This window comes from Sarcophilus harrisii, chromosome 2 (genome assembly GCF_902635505.1).
Source record: "Sarcophilus harrisii chromosome 2, mSarHar1.11, whole genome shotgun sequence".
In the NCBI taxonomy this organism is placed as follows: Eukaryota; Metazoa; Chordata; class Mammalia; order Dasyuromorphia; family Dasyuridae; genus Sarcophilus; species Sarcophilus harrisii.
In genome coordinates, this window is record NC_045427.1 from 622,544,282 (window position 1) to 622,559,040 (window position 14,759).

The following is a 14,759-nucleotide window of genomic DNA, read 5'->3' on the forward strand; positions in this document are numbered from 1 at the left end:
GTTTTGGATGCAGAAAATATGTATATATTAATGTTGAATGTTGTTTTTTCTATATTCTTAAAATAATGATAGGAATGTTGTGGACTTGAAATTCGGTGCTTGCAAGATTTTTTGAGAAGAAACATGCTTTTGTAAGGAGTCAAGAGGTATGGAGATGGAGATTTACTTATTTTCTTTCAGTGTTTGTTTTTTTGATTTGGACCAATTTTTTTATTAAAGTTTTACATTGCTATTTTAAATTTAGGGTACTGATAGGTATAATTTATTTTACTGGATGAAATAATTTTCTTCAAATCAAATGTTAATCTTATCATCCCTTTTTACTTAAATTTTGTTGATAAATGTCCAATTTTCTGTTTATATTTGCCCAACCATTGTTGGAATAAGTGGGAGTGTTGAATACATGGGGAGACATGACAATGGCTGTTGAGATCCAAATAGACCAGAGAATGGGATTCCTCTTGTGAGAGGATGATAAAGGAGACTGAGGAGTTGTTCTCTTTCTGATTCTATGAGAGGTGTTGAGTTGTTGATTTCTCTTTCCTCTGCTAGTTTATTCATTTCCAGTTTGAAATACTGTGGAAAGGGCTGTTGCACCTTCAGATGTTATGATCCAAGCTATGGAGATCCATTATATCTCTTGAAAACCACATATAAACTAAAATTGTTTATTATAGATCGCTTATTCTCCTTCCACTTTCTGAGTGTCACTGAATTATAGCTTTATGAAATGATATTGAATCCTTAGCTGTATTTCCAGTACTTATTACATGCTTTTATATAATAATTCATTAATTCTAGAGAAAGAAGTGGAACTCTTTGCTTCCCATTCTCACTTTCTAGACTTTGTACTGCATCACGTTAAATTACCTCCTTTGAATTTCCCTTACTTTTTCCATTCAATTCAGATTTGATAGCCATTATCCCCAAAGTAAAAATATTCTTTCCTCTTTCTTCAATGTATCCATGCTTAGTGGGTTTAGTCATTTTTCTGTTGTATCTAACTCTTTGTGAGCCTCTGTGGGCTAATATTTTGTAGAAACACTGGAGTGACTTGTCATTTCCTTCCCTTATTTGACAGAGGAGGAAATTGAGGCAAACAGCATTAAGTGATCCACCTAGAGTTACAGAGGGACCTGAGTAAGTTTCTGAGAGTGGATTTGAACTAAGGAAGATGAGCTTCCTGATTCCAGGAGTGGTACTCTATCCACTGAGCCACTTAGCTGATGAGTTCTTCTCAAATAAGGGGAGTTCCATTTACATGCTGAAGTTGCCTAAAATATTCTGACTCACCACTTCCTCAATATACTCAAAATCTATGACTCGTACTTAACATCCTCCATTATGCCTTAGCTACATACAAAGATAGTCACACTTGTCATCACCCATGAATTTCCTGCTTCCATTATGATGAACTCCAAAATTTCTTTTTCTGACTGTATCTTATTGGTATGTCTTTGGCTAGTCCTGTTTTTTGAGACAATTGTGGTTAAATATCTTGTCCAATATCACACAGCTAGTAAGTGTTAAGTGTCTGAGGCTGGATTTGAACAGGTCTGCCTTACTGTAGGCCAATGCTCTATTCACTGTTCCATTAGCTGCTCTTCTTTGACTATCCCTTATTCTTTGTAAAATTCATTAAAAACTCCTATTGTTTTCTCAGTTCCAAATCCCTTAATGAATCAGCAAAGTTCTTCACTATCATCTGCTCTCAAATCACTTTGTTCTTTTTCCCTTCACACCCTGTCAAATCCCAACTCTGAATTAATTCTACCTTCCATCTCCTGTACCTCTACATGAAGGCTACTGAAGAGTTGAGCAAAATAATTCAATTGCACTGATAAGAGTCCATTAAAATTTATGCTATTGAATCCAATCTAGGACATTACTGCATCAAGATGATTCTTATGATCCTCCCTAATAGATTTTCTTTCTCATTAGACTGGTAATTCCAAACGTACTATTTTTCTTCAAACTTCCCATAGAATCCATTTCTCTCACATTTTTAGTTGACAATCACAGCTCATAATATACCGAGAAAACTGAAGCCATTTATTTTAACTTTCTTTTTTCCTCCATATCTTGATCTTTCATCCTGTTTCCTGTTAGGGGTCATAGCATGGACAATAGTCGTCATCCCCTTTTGTTATTAACCTCTATTACTTTCTCAATTATCCAGTCTCTGAGGAAAAGATGGGCTTTCTTCTTTCTTCTTGCCAAGGCCAATTCTTCCGTGAGCCCTTGAATCTATCCCTCAATGTCTTTTCTGGGAGATTGCCTTCATTACCATTTCCTTTTCAAAATTTTAATCTCTATCTATTGGTTCCTTTCCTTCTACCTACAAACCATGCCCACATCTCTTCCATTTTAAAATAATCCTTACCAGATCCCAATATCTCCTGTAATCCTATATCTTATTTGATGTTCTCAAACATATTTTATCACTGTCTCAGTAAAGTGTTTTCTACTTACTCTCCACTCACTAATTTTTTAGGCTTTTGATTGTAGTTTTGGACTTCATCATTCAACTAAAACTAATTTTTCCAAAGTTATATCTGATGTCTTAATTACCTTCTCAATCCTTCCCCTTCTTAGTCTCTCTGTAGCATTTGACGTTGTTTACTCCCCTCTTGTTTTAGATCATTTCTTCCTGGGGTTCTATGACAATGTTTGACAAAGACATAGCAATCCTTCAGATTCTAATATCTAATCAGATCAGATTCCTAATCTAACTAGAGTTAATCAGGTGTAATCAAATATAATTCTAATCAGATTCTTCTTTTTCTAAATTCAATTCTCTTCTATACCATGTTGCCTTTTTGAAATAAGGGATTTAAACACTTCAATGATTGTTTAATCCCAAAGAGTAGTATCTCTTAACTGGAAGGCAGCAATCACCATTATCTGACCTAAATTAGGTAAATTAAACTTATTACTAATAGACTATAAATAAAATATATGACTATATCATATCATATTATTATATTTATTACATTAAATGTGTGTTTGCATAAAGGAGATTACATCCCTACAAATAGGGATGTAAAAGGAGGGGAGTATAGAATTTACATTTTTTAACAAAATCACATAGAATACCATTTCATTTTTCATGATTTCAAAATGTTAGGAGCTTACAATGTATTATTATAATTAATTCATACCATATGATACAAGATGTAGTAAAGAATGGTAGAAAGAAAGTGGATCTCACTATCAGGAATAACTGAATCCAAGTCCTATTTCTGACACATACCTGAGCAGGCCAAGGACATAATGCTTAGTATGCCCAGTCAACTAAGGCAACAAATTACAGCAGGTGTCAAGCTACATCAATGAAGCAAATTTCCTCCACCCAGGAAATCATTGGTCTGGACAAAAGTAGGAGTAGTGAGGGTGGCAGTGGCAGTGATGGTGGTGGTGGTAATATTAATGGGAAAATTATGTTAAAGAAATGCCTGATAATAAATAAATTTCCTCAATCGGATTCTTTGACTTCATCACAAATTTTAAGATAGAATTTTTAAAAGGAAAAGCAGAACTAAAACTTCATTATTTTCAACAATTATATCACTTTCTATTTTAGCAAAAATTCTGTCTTTGCCTTCATCTCTTCTGTCTCTGTACATGTACATCTCTCTTTTTATCTGACTCTCACACTCTTTTGCTTTCTCTTCCCCTCTTTTTCTCTATCCTTCACTGCTACTTTTAACACTCCTACATAAATATAAAGAGATCTATCATAAAAAAATGTAAACATGCTTAAATTTAAACATACATTTTGTTCTAGTGGTCAGTTTTCACCTTCTTTTCATAAAGGCAGTATCTAGTTGTAATTTTTTGGCAACCTTACCTTTTTTGTGCCAGAAGGTGATAAATAGAAGATTCTTTTTTTTTTTCAAATAAAACCTTCAGTGCTCACAAGTTTGTGTGTTCATTGTTCTTTAAATAGGTTTGGGACAAGGATCCACTTTAGCCCAGTCATTTTCCAAAGCTCAGCTATAGAAAGCTCTGGGAAATTCTGTCATCTTAACCCCTAGAGAAACAATTAAACTCTGAATTATCTTGGACTATGTTGAAACTATATTATAATTCACTGAAAATGTAAAGTTCCAAGTTCTTATTTGGCTTACATGGCACAAAACAGATGATTTGACTGATATTTTGGAGTTTTTTTTTTTCACTTGTGAATTAACAAAATAAATTGCCTATATGAATAGTATGTTGTATTCTTAAAAATCCAGGCTTTAAGTGATAACAGAATTGACACATATTATGACTTCTTTAAACCTTAGACAAAAATAGTAGAAATATAACATTAATAAAAATCAGAATTTACAGGATATCTAAAAAATAAGTTAAGCAGGACATGAGAATATGGCAAGTGAGTCTTTATAAATGAAGACAAATACCGATCCTACAAATGCAAACCTCAAATCATTTTTTGAGGATTCTGTGATTGAAGTAGAGCTTCATTAGAGACAGAACTGTCTCTACAACTGTCTCAATATAACATGCATTTGTAAATGCTCAAGAATGCGATTCTTAAGGTGTTGTAATGTCAAATATTCAAAAAATCCAAATTATGTGAAAAAAAACTTTCAAAACATAAAGACTTAGAAAAAGTAAAACCCTATGGCAAAAGTGTTATTTATATGCATGTAATCTATATCATCCTATTTATTTTTAGAGGTCCTCAAACTATAACCCGCGGGCCAGATGTGGCAGCTGAGGATGATTATCCCCCTCACCTAGGACTACGAAGTTTCTTTATTTAAAGGCCCACAAAACAAAGGTTTTGTTTTTACTATAGTCCAGCCTTCCAACAGTCTGAAGGACAGTGAACTGGCCCCCTATTTAAAATGTTTGAGGACTCCTGTAAGTTAATTAACTGAATCCTCAAAAGAGCAGTATACATTTTGATGGTATTGTTCAATTACAAAAAGGTGTTTGTCTGCCTGCAAAAAAGTCCATAATATACTAAATATGAGAATAATAGCAAGATAAGGACTTGAACTTTTTTATCTGTATTCCATCAAGAAAGATAATGAAATGATGATGATGGTGATAACTTTTAATTAAATGCAAGCATTTTTAATTCTTATATCTGTTTAGTCATTTTTATTATATCCTTCTCTATGTGAAATCAAAAATAATATAGTAGCTTTCAATTTCCTTCTCCAGTTCATTTCACAGATGGGGGACTGAGTTAAATAGGATGAAATTGCCCAAGGTTACACAGCTACGAGTCTGAGAATGCAAAAGACTTCAGCAGAGTAACCAAAATGGCAGAGAGCAGACACGACTTTCTCTGACCTCCTCTGACCAAACAAACCAACAGTAGATTAAGCCTCTAAACTAGTTTTGGAGTGACATAAACCACAAATATCCAGAGTACAACATACTGGAAGACCTTCAGAACAGGTCTGTTTCAAATGAGCAGAGGGACAGTCTGCCAAGCCAAGACCACAGCATTGGGAGTTCAAACCAAGGAGCTGGGGCAAGGAGCCAGTGTTTCAGTGTCCACTGGGAGTCATCTGGGAGTTTCTTAGGCTACTCTGTCCTGGTTGCAAGCAGGTGTTGGAAGATTTTTGTAAAAATCCCCAAATAGAATACAAAGGGCAAATTGTAAGCCCCTGAGCCCATGAAGATCTCAGCACCTGGCTGTAATTACCCAGCACCAGAAGCAGACAGAAACACTGGCTCCAGGCTAAACTAAAGCAGCAGTTGCTCCTTTGCCTTAAGAGCAGATCTGAAAGCTTTAATAAAAATGAACAAAAAAGCAAAAAGAACACTAACTATAGACAAATTTTATGGATAAAGAGAGAACAGACCACAAATTCTAAGGTTCCTAAAAGCCAATCAACTCCAGATGAAATCCCAAAAGGAGATATGAGTTGGGCCCCATATCACAAGGCTTTCTTTGAAAATTTCAAAAAGAATATTAAAAGAGAGAAGAAAAATGGGTAAAGTACCCTCTCTGCAAGAGGGTATAGAAAAGGAAAAGCAGAAATTAAAGAAAATGTCTTATTTTTTTTTATAAAATGGGGAAAGCACCTAACTCCCTACAAAATAGTTTTGATGAAATGGGAAAAGCACATAACTCCTTTCAAAATAGAGATGAAAGAGATACCAACTCATTGAAAAATAGAATTTGTAAAATGGAAAATAAAGTGATGAACAGAACAACTCAATTGGCCAAATACAAAAGAGCTAAAACAGGTAACTGAAGAAAATAATATACTAAAAAATACAATTGAAGAAATAGAAGTGAATGACTCAATAAAATTTTAAGAATCAAAGTCCAAAAAAATAAAAAAAAAAAATAGAAAATACGAAACACTGCTTAGGAAAACAACCGAACTTGAAAATAAAGAGACAATCTCAGGATTCTCAGACTTCCTGAAAGCCATGATTTTAAAAAAAAGGAACCTAGACATCATTTTATAGGAAATCATGAAGGAAAACTGTCCTACTGTCTTAGAATCAGAAGGTAAAATAGCCATTGAAAGAATTCATCTCTCACTTACTGAAAGAGACCCCAAAATGAAAACTCCAAGAAGAAAATGGTAGGGAAGGAAAGAGAAAAGCAAAACGTAGGGTAAATAAAATGGAAGGAAATACAAAATTAGCCATTTTAACTGTTAATGTGAATGGCATGAACATTTCCATAAAACAGCATATCTTCACTGACTTTTCTTAATGTAAAGGGAAAAAAAAATGAAGCTAACTTAGGGAACTTAGAAGCTTTGAACTTAGCTTTGGAAACATTTTTTTAAGGTAACACCATGGGTAATTTGGTGCTAAGAAAACAAAAGCACTCAAAGGATCATGAGTTAGATCATTTATTATTCACATATATGTATGCAACCATGTAGCTCCCTAACTCTACAGTGTTTTAGGCACATGATGGATTGGTGGTTTGGGCACAGTGTGGAATGGGAACCCAGATGAAAAGCTGGGATTTCCCTGTGTTTTTTCCTTTATATTTGATTACTGTTAGTGGGTATATTCATAGGGACCGAGGGAGAGTATAGCCTCAGGGAATTCATCAGCAGGAAGTCTGGACTGTAACACCTCTTTTTCAATCATAAGTGGTAAGAAAAGTCTCTTAAATTTGCATACTTTAACTAAATGAATTTTGCTAAACTGATAGTTTACTAACCTTATTTTCATAACTCAAGGCAAGGTATGTAGGAACTTCTCGGTATAGATAGAAAGATAGATAGATAGATAGATAGACAAACAGATAACTCAGTGTTCAAACATGGAATATCTTTTCTTGGGTAGGCCCCTTCAATATATCAATCATTATACTTAATATAGTTGGGAAATATATTTTAAAAATTACTTTAAAAAGGAAAATCAGAGTCAGGACCAACAGTTCTTATCCTGGTTGAAAAGCTTTTTATTTTATACATATATAATATTTATATATAATTTTATTAATGATAAACTAACCTTACTACTTATATTACTGTTATAACTGCATATCAATATAATATATTCTCTTAATTTTATTTTATGATTAAAACATTATTCTAAGAGGATATTTATATTATATATGACAGTGAGGTTCAAGACACAAAAAATGTTTAAGAACCCTTAGTTCCAACAAGACTATGACTTTGGGACACAATGAACTTGAGTACATCCAAAATCATATGAAGAAATTCAGTACTACAAGTAACCTTTAAGGAATGTCTGACTTCACAAGGAATTTACGATATTATGCTTAATGTAGGGCTAGGACAAATCCAGGATTCAATTAAGGGCTGTTGAGAAACAATCAAAACCTTTTTCAATTTTACCTTGTGCCTTATCTAGTCATGACAGTAATAGAATATTAAAAGTTTAAGGGGTACATAGCAAAGCTTGTATGTGTAAGAGGTTACAATTAAGCCTATGTTTAGTCTCTGTCAGGGATGTCATGCTTCTGAGTGACAGAGAAGGAAGGAGGAGAAAGAGAGGAGTGGGTGATGTGACAGAGAAATGACATATAAATACTGAGAATAAAAGTTAAAGTTAAGCTGAAAGCATATTTACTTCTTTATCTTAATCTTGTAAAGGGGAAATTTTGCAGTTATAGAGGTATAATGCAGGTAACAATGTGAAGTAGGTACTATTTATTTCAAACTGTAACAATACTTAAAAAAATTCAATAACCCAATAAATCTGAGACTGGTAACCCAAATATATAAGATCATGGTAAGTATTAAAGTATATCACCGAAGAAGATCTTTATTTAAAATTTGTATTTTCTCAACTCTGGGCATAAATAAAACAGCCTTATACCACTCTGTATAAAAAGGCTTGAAAAAATCCCTATTTACTTTCTAAAGGTTAGAAAGAACTTCCTGACGGCCATTTTGACCTCCTTGTTCCTTAGGGTATAGATCAGAGGATTTAATGTTGGGCTTAACATAGTGTACAACACACCAGCCAGTTTACTTCTCTCTGGATTATAGCTACAAATAGGAGTTATATAGGCATAAAAAACAGCTGTGTAATACATGGACACCACAATAAGATGAGAAGAACAAGTAGAGAAAGCCCTCTTCTTTCCCTCTGATGTCCGAATTTTCAGGATGCTAGAGATGATGAAACCATAGGATACCAATGTCAGAAGAAAATTTATAAAACCATAAAAAGCATCTGATGAGACAGTCATGATACTGTTAACATAGGTAGAAGTACAGGAGAGCAACAAGAGAGGGGGAATCTCACAGAAGAAATGAGTAATAACATTAGGTCCACAGAAAGACAGTCTTGTCATTAGACCAGTATTTATGGAGGAATTGAAGGCACAAATGAGCCACACCCCAGCTACCAACACATTGCAGAGTGTCTTGTTCATCATAGTACTGTAATGTAGGGGGTGGCAGATGGCCACATAGCGGTCATAAGCCATGACTGTGAAAAGAAGCAGTTCTGATGATCCAGACCAAATGAGAAAGTAGAGTTGGGTCATACAGCCCCTATAGGAGATAGTGTTTTTTTCTATGAGCAGTCCTTGCAGCACTTTGGGCAGAATGGAAGAGGCACAGATAATGTCCATTGTAGCTAAGTTGAACAAAAAGAAGTACATGGGGCTGTGGAGGCTTGGGTTGAGTGTGATGACTGTGATGATCAAGGCATTGCCTGTGAGAGCAACCACATACAAGGAGAAGAAACAGCTGAATAATGGAAGCCGGAGTTTGGGGTGTTCAGAGAATCCCTGAAGAATGAACTCTATCACCTGTGAGTAGTTGCTAATAGCCATTGATCTGGCAGGATTTTCTGGATCAAACTGGAGGTTCTTGGAGTATATGTTCAAGTGTTACCCAAACTGAAGAAATGTGACAGGAGATAGCATCTAGAAAATTAAAAGAGACTTGTTAAGAATGTATCCTTCATGAAACTTAAGAAATCTAAGCTATGGGATACCTTTCACAATGAGAACAGAAAAGTAATGTATAGAACTGGCCTACAATATTCTAGAACAGCTTTTCAATAAACTCATAACACAATCAAATCCCTTAAAAACAAATCTAGAGTTAAACTCTATCTTCTACTAAGTCCTCTTACTTTGAATATTTTCATAAATTTTGGACATTTCTCCAGGTGAATTAGGTTTTTTTTTTCCTTCTCTGGGTCTTTCATTACTTATTTAGTATTAAGTGTCTGAGGTCAAATTTGAACTGACTTCAGGGCTGGTGCTCTATCTACTGCACAAACTAACTACCCCCAAACAATAAAGCAATTTTGAAAACTTTCAGCCCAGAGATGATAAGGTAGTCAGACACCTGGTCAGGAAAACATTAAAGAAATGTCTTTCTGGAATTGGGTGCAGCTGATGCTGACGGACACTTTTATTTGCTGAAACTTAGATTAGTATTGTAGTTTCTGTGCAGAGAGAAATGCTGATTGTCATTCACAAGGAAAAGGGGATACTGATTAGAGTTCCAAGAGAGAAGAGCACTACTAAAGCAGCTACAGAAGAGCAGGTCCCTGCTCCCATAATTACAAGGCCAAGAAGAGCATTAGCACTTGCAGTAAGTAACGAGGAAACAAGGGGCTTTTCTGGATAAAGACAAAATACAGATGAAAATACCAGTGGCAATACTACTTCCAATATAATAATACATTGGGACCATTAAAACATTGCAAACCAAACTACAAAACACTTTGCACACAAATAAAGAATGATCTAAATAATTGGAAAAATATTAAGTGCTCTTGAATAGGTCGAACAACTATAATAAAGATGACAATACTACCTAAACTAATCTATTTATTTAGTGCTATACCAATCAAACTCCCAAGAAACTATTTTAATGACCTAGAAAAAATAACAACAAAATTAATCTGGAAGAACAAAAGGTCAAGAATTTCAAGGGAATTAATGAAAAAAAAGCAAATGAAGGTGGCTTAGCTGTACTTCATCTAAAACTATATTATAAAGTAGTGGTGACCAAAACCATTTGGTATTGGCTAAGAAATAAACTAATTAATCAGTGGAATAGATTAGGTTCACAGGACAAAATAGTCCATAACTATATCAATCTAGTGTTTGACAAACCCAAAGATCCCAACTTTTGGGATAAGAATTCATTATCTGACAAAAAAACAAAAACAAAAACAACAACAACAACAAAACTGCTGGGAAAAGTGTGGTAGAAACTAGTCATTGATCCATACCTAACACCATATACTAAGATAACATCAAAATGGGTTCATGATCCATTTTGTGAGGAGTATGGGATTCTGCTGAAAGGGGGTATCCAGGTCACCTTGACCTTTGATACACAATAAGTTTTCTGAAATGCCCTTGTTGAGCAAGGAACAATTATTTGTGATTATGGGAAAGTGTTTAGCCTGAGGGTCACAGCTAGTTGCTCATGAGCAGGTATGCCTTGACAGGGCCTCTTGCCTGTAAGTGAGTTGCTAAATTTCTGGATTGGCTCTCCTCCCATTGGTAGATACAATGCATATACAAAGCCCTTTATGGTGATTGGGCATTGCCTACTGCTCACATGCTGATCATGCTTGCAAAAATGTATATCAACAAGGCTGTACAGCATAATAAACTGGAGCTCTTTTCACATTCTCAGAATCTCCTGCCTCATGCATCTTGACTCTGAAATCAAAGGGTTCATATGCAATGAGCTCTTAAAAGACGGCGGCAACAATGATTTAGACATAATGATATCATAAACAAATTAGAAGAACATAGGATAGTTTATCTCTCAGATCTGTGGAGGAGGAAGGGTTTTGTGACCAAAGAAGAACTTGAGATCATTATTGATCACAAAATAGATAATTTTTATTATATTAATTAATTTTTTTTGTACAAACAAAACTAATGCAGACAAGATTAGAAGGGAAGCAAAAAAATGGGAAAACAGTTTTTATATTCAAGTGTTCCGATAAAGGTCTCATTCTAAAATATATAGGGAATTGACTCTAATTTATGAGTCAAGCCATTCTCCAATTGATAAATGGACAAAGTATATACACACTCAATTTTCACATGAAGAAATTGAAACTATTTCTAGTCATATGAAAAGGTGCTCCAAATCACTATTGATCAGAGAAATGCAAATTAAGACAACTCTGAAATACCACTACACACCTCTCAGATTGGTTAAGATGATAGGAAGAGGTAATGATGAATATTGGAGGGGATGTGGGAAAACTGGAACATTGATACATTGTTGGTGCAACTGTGAATCCAACCATTCTTGAGAGCAATTTGGAACTGTGCTCAAAAGTTAACAAAATGTGCATACCCTTTGACCCAACAGTGTTACTACTGGGCTTATATCCCAAAGAGATCTTAAAAGAGGGAAAGGTACCTGTATGTGCAAAAATGTTTGTGGCAGCCCTTTTTGTAGCTGCTAGAAAATGGAAACTTAATAGATGCCCATCAATTGAAGAATGACTGAATACATTTTGGTATATGAATGTTATAGAATATTATTGTTCTGTAAGAAATGACCAGCAGAATGATTTCAGAGAGGCCTGGAGAGACTTATATGAACTGATGCTAAGTGAAATGAATAGAACTAGGAGATCACTGCACATGGCAACAAAAAGACTATATGACCATCAATTCTGATGGATGTAACTCTCTTCAACAATAAGATGATTCAAACCATTTCCAACTGTTCAGTAATGAGGAGAGCCTTCTATACATACAGAGAGGTCTATAGGAACTGAGTGTGGATCACAACACAGCATTTTCATTCTCATTGTTTTCTTGCATTTTTGTTTTCCTTCTCAGGTTTTTTTTCTTTCTAGATCCAATTTTTGTTGTACAGCAAGATAATTGTATAAATATGTGTGTATATATATATATATATATATATATATATATATATAGAGAGAGAGAGAGAGAGAGAGAGAATTTAACATATATTTTAACATATTTAACATGTCTTGGACCACCTGCCATCTAGGGGAGGGAGTGGGAGTAAGAAGGGGAAAATTTTTAAGAGAAGGTTTTTCAAGGGTCAATGTTGAAAAATTAGCCAGGCATATGTTTTGTAAATACAAAGCTAAAATAATTAAAAAAAAAAAAAAAAGCCATTGAACAACACAGAACTAGCTCTGAAAACAGCAGTGTCAAAAATGTGAAGATGGGAGTAGTGACTCCCTAGTCATAGGTGAGAAGAGCCCAATTTTAGCATAAAATGAAAAATCAAGAAATAGACTGGAAAAGATAAAAAAAAACTTGACTATAAAAAGCTATCAAAGTAGCAGGAAAGAGCAAGACACAAAGAAGACAACAATTTGAAAATATCAAACCCAAACTCTGAAAATAAAATGCTAATTGGACCTACTACCAACAATAATTTCTAGAAGAATTAAAGAGATGTGAATAGTAGAGGGAAAAATAGGAAAAGATACAAAAATGATACAAGGAAATTAGGGAAAGAAAATTCAAAGTTTGAGGGAGAGAGACTAATAGACAGGCAGACAGATAGAGAGAAAGGGGGAGAGAGAGAGAGACAGAGAAAGGATAGAGACAGAGAGAGAGAGATAAATTGGAAACAGAGACTGAGGCAGAGAGACAGACACAGAGACAGACACAGAGAAAGGATATTAAAGGAAATAATCCATAAAAAGCAGAATTATCCTAATGAAAAGAGGCACAACAATTCACTAAAGAAAAACAAAACTACTTCAAAAAATCAGGGTAGGTCAAATGGAAAAAAATAGACATTAAAATTCACTGATAAAAAAAAAAACTTCCTTAAAAAGCAGAGTGGAGACAGGGCAGAGCCAAGACGATGGGAGAATAGACACGTCTTTGCCTGAGATCTTTTTGGTTTTCCTCAGATCAAGCCTCTGAACTGGTTTTTGAGTGACAGAACCCACAAATATTTTGAGTGTAATAAATTTCAAGCCGAAGTTATTTTGGAAGAATTTAAGGAAGTGTGTCTGCATCTCAGAGTAGGGGATGGAGGAAGAGAGAGAAAGACAGTCCTACACAGGCAAAACAAATGAATGCAGGGTGGAATAGACTCCACTGGCTGAGGGAATCTACTGGGAGATTCTTAACCAAAATACAGCAGAATTGGCTACCCTATCCTGATTCAGAAGCCAGAGGATCAGCAGACTAGCTAGGAGATCTCCAAATGAACAACAAAAGACAAATAGTGAGCTCTTGGACCACAATATAACAAGGAACTTGGCCATGACCACACAGGATAGAAAGGAAATCAACAGAACTGACCCAGTGAAGCCTCTGTAACCTATAGAAGAAGCTCGGGATAATTTCCCTTTTGCCTTAAAACCAGAACTCAACTTTTAAAAATGAGCAAAAACACAAAAAAAGATCTCCAACCATAGATAGTTTTTTTTTATCCAGATAGGGAAGAACAGACCATAAAACTTGAGGGTTTTAAAGGCAAAACATCTCTAGATGAAGCCTCAAATGCTGATGAGTTGGTCTCTATTTCAAAAGGCTCTCCTAGAAAAATTCAAAAAGAATCTTAAAAGAGAGTTAGAAGAAACATGGACAAAGGCAATGAAGACTTTCTAAACTCCAGGAGATTAGAAAAGGAAACATGAAAATTATCTGAAGTCCTTACAAAAATCTCAACAAACAATGGTAAAATAGAAAATAAAAATGTTCTAGGAAAAATTCACAAGTTCAGTAAAGTTTCAGGAAATAAAATATATCCACATGAACCATAAGCATTTCTATATGTAACCTACAATGTCTAGCAACAAGAGATACAAAGAGAAAATCCATTTAAAATAACTGTAAGTAATATAAAATATTTTGAGTCTACCTGCCAAGACAAAATCAGGAACTATATGAACACAATTACAAAATAAATTCCACTAAAATAAAGTCAGATCTCATAAACTGGAAGAATATCAATGTTCATAGGTAGGCTGAGCTAATATAATAAAAAATGAAAATTCTACTTAAATTAATCTACTTATTCAGTGCCATACCAAACAAAGACAAGAAATTATTAATTCTACAGAGCTCGAAAAAAAAACAATAACAAAGTTAACCAAAAGATCAAGAATTTCAAGAGAATTAATGGAAAAATGAAAATGAAGGTAGCCTCGCTATGCCAGAACTAAAACTATATTATATACTAGTGGTCATCACAACTATTTGATATTAGCCAAGAAATAGAGTAGTAAATCATTGGAATAGGTTGGGTTGATAAGATACAATAGTCAATGACTACAGTAATCTAGTGTCTGATAAACCTAAGACAGCAGCTTTTAGGATAAGAAATCATTGTTTGAAAAAT

General features: G+C 34.4%; 1 protein-coding gene across 1 annotated transcript; it reads right to left on the bottom strand.

Moving 5' to 3' along the window:
• Positions 1–8,326: 8,326 nt before the first annotated feature.
• Positions 8,327–9,259, bottom strand: LOC100930672 (olfactory receptor 13A1-like). Its single transcript, XM_003758866.2, has one exon. The coding sequence runs from the start codon at positions 9,257–9,259 to the stop codon at positions 8,327–8,329; it is 933 nt and encodes a 310-aa protein (XP_003758914.2).
• Between the last annotated feature and the right edge of the window lie 5,500 nt (positions 9,260–14,759).

Excerpts from the sequence above, each read along its gene's own strand:
- LOC100930672 (XM_003758866.2), bottom strand. The coding sequence starts at position 9,259 with ATGGCTATTAGCAACTACTCACAGGTGATAGAGTTCATTCTTCAGGGA.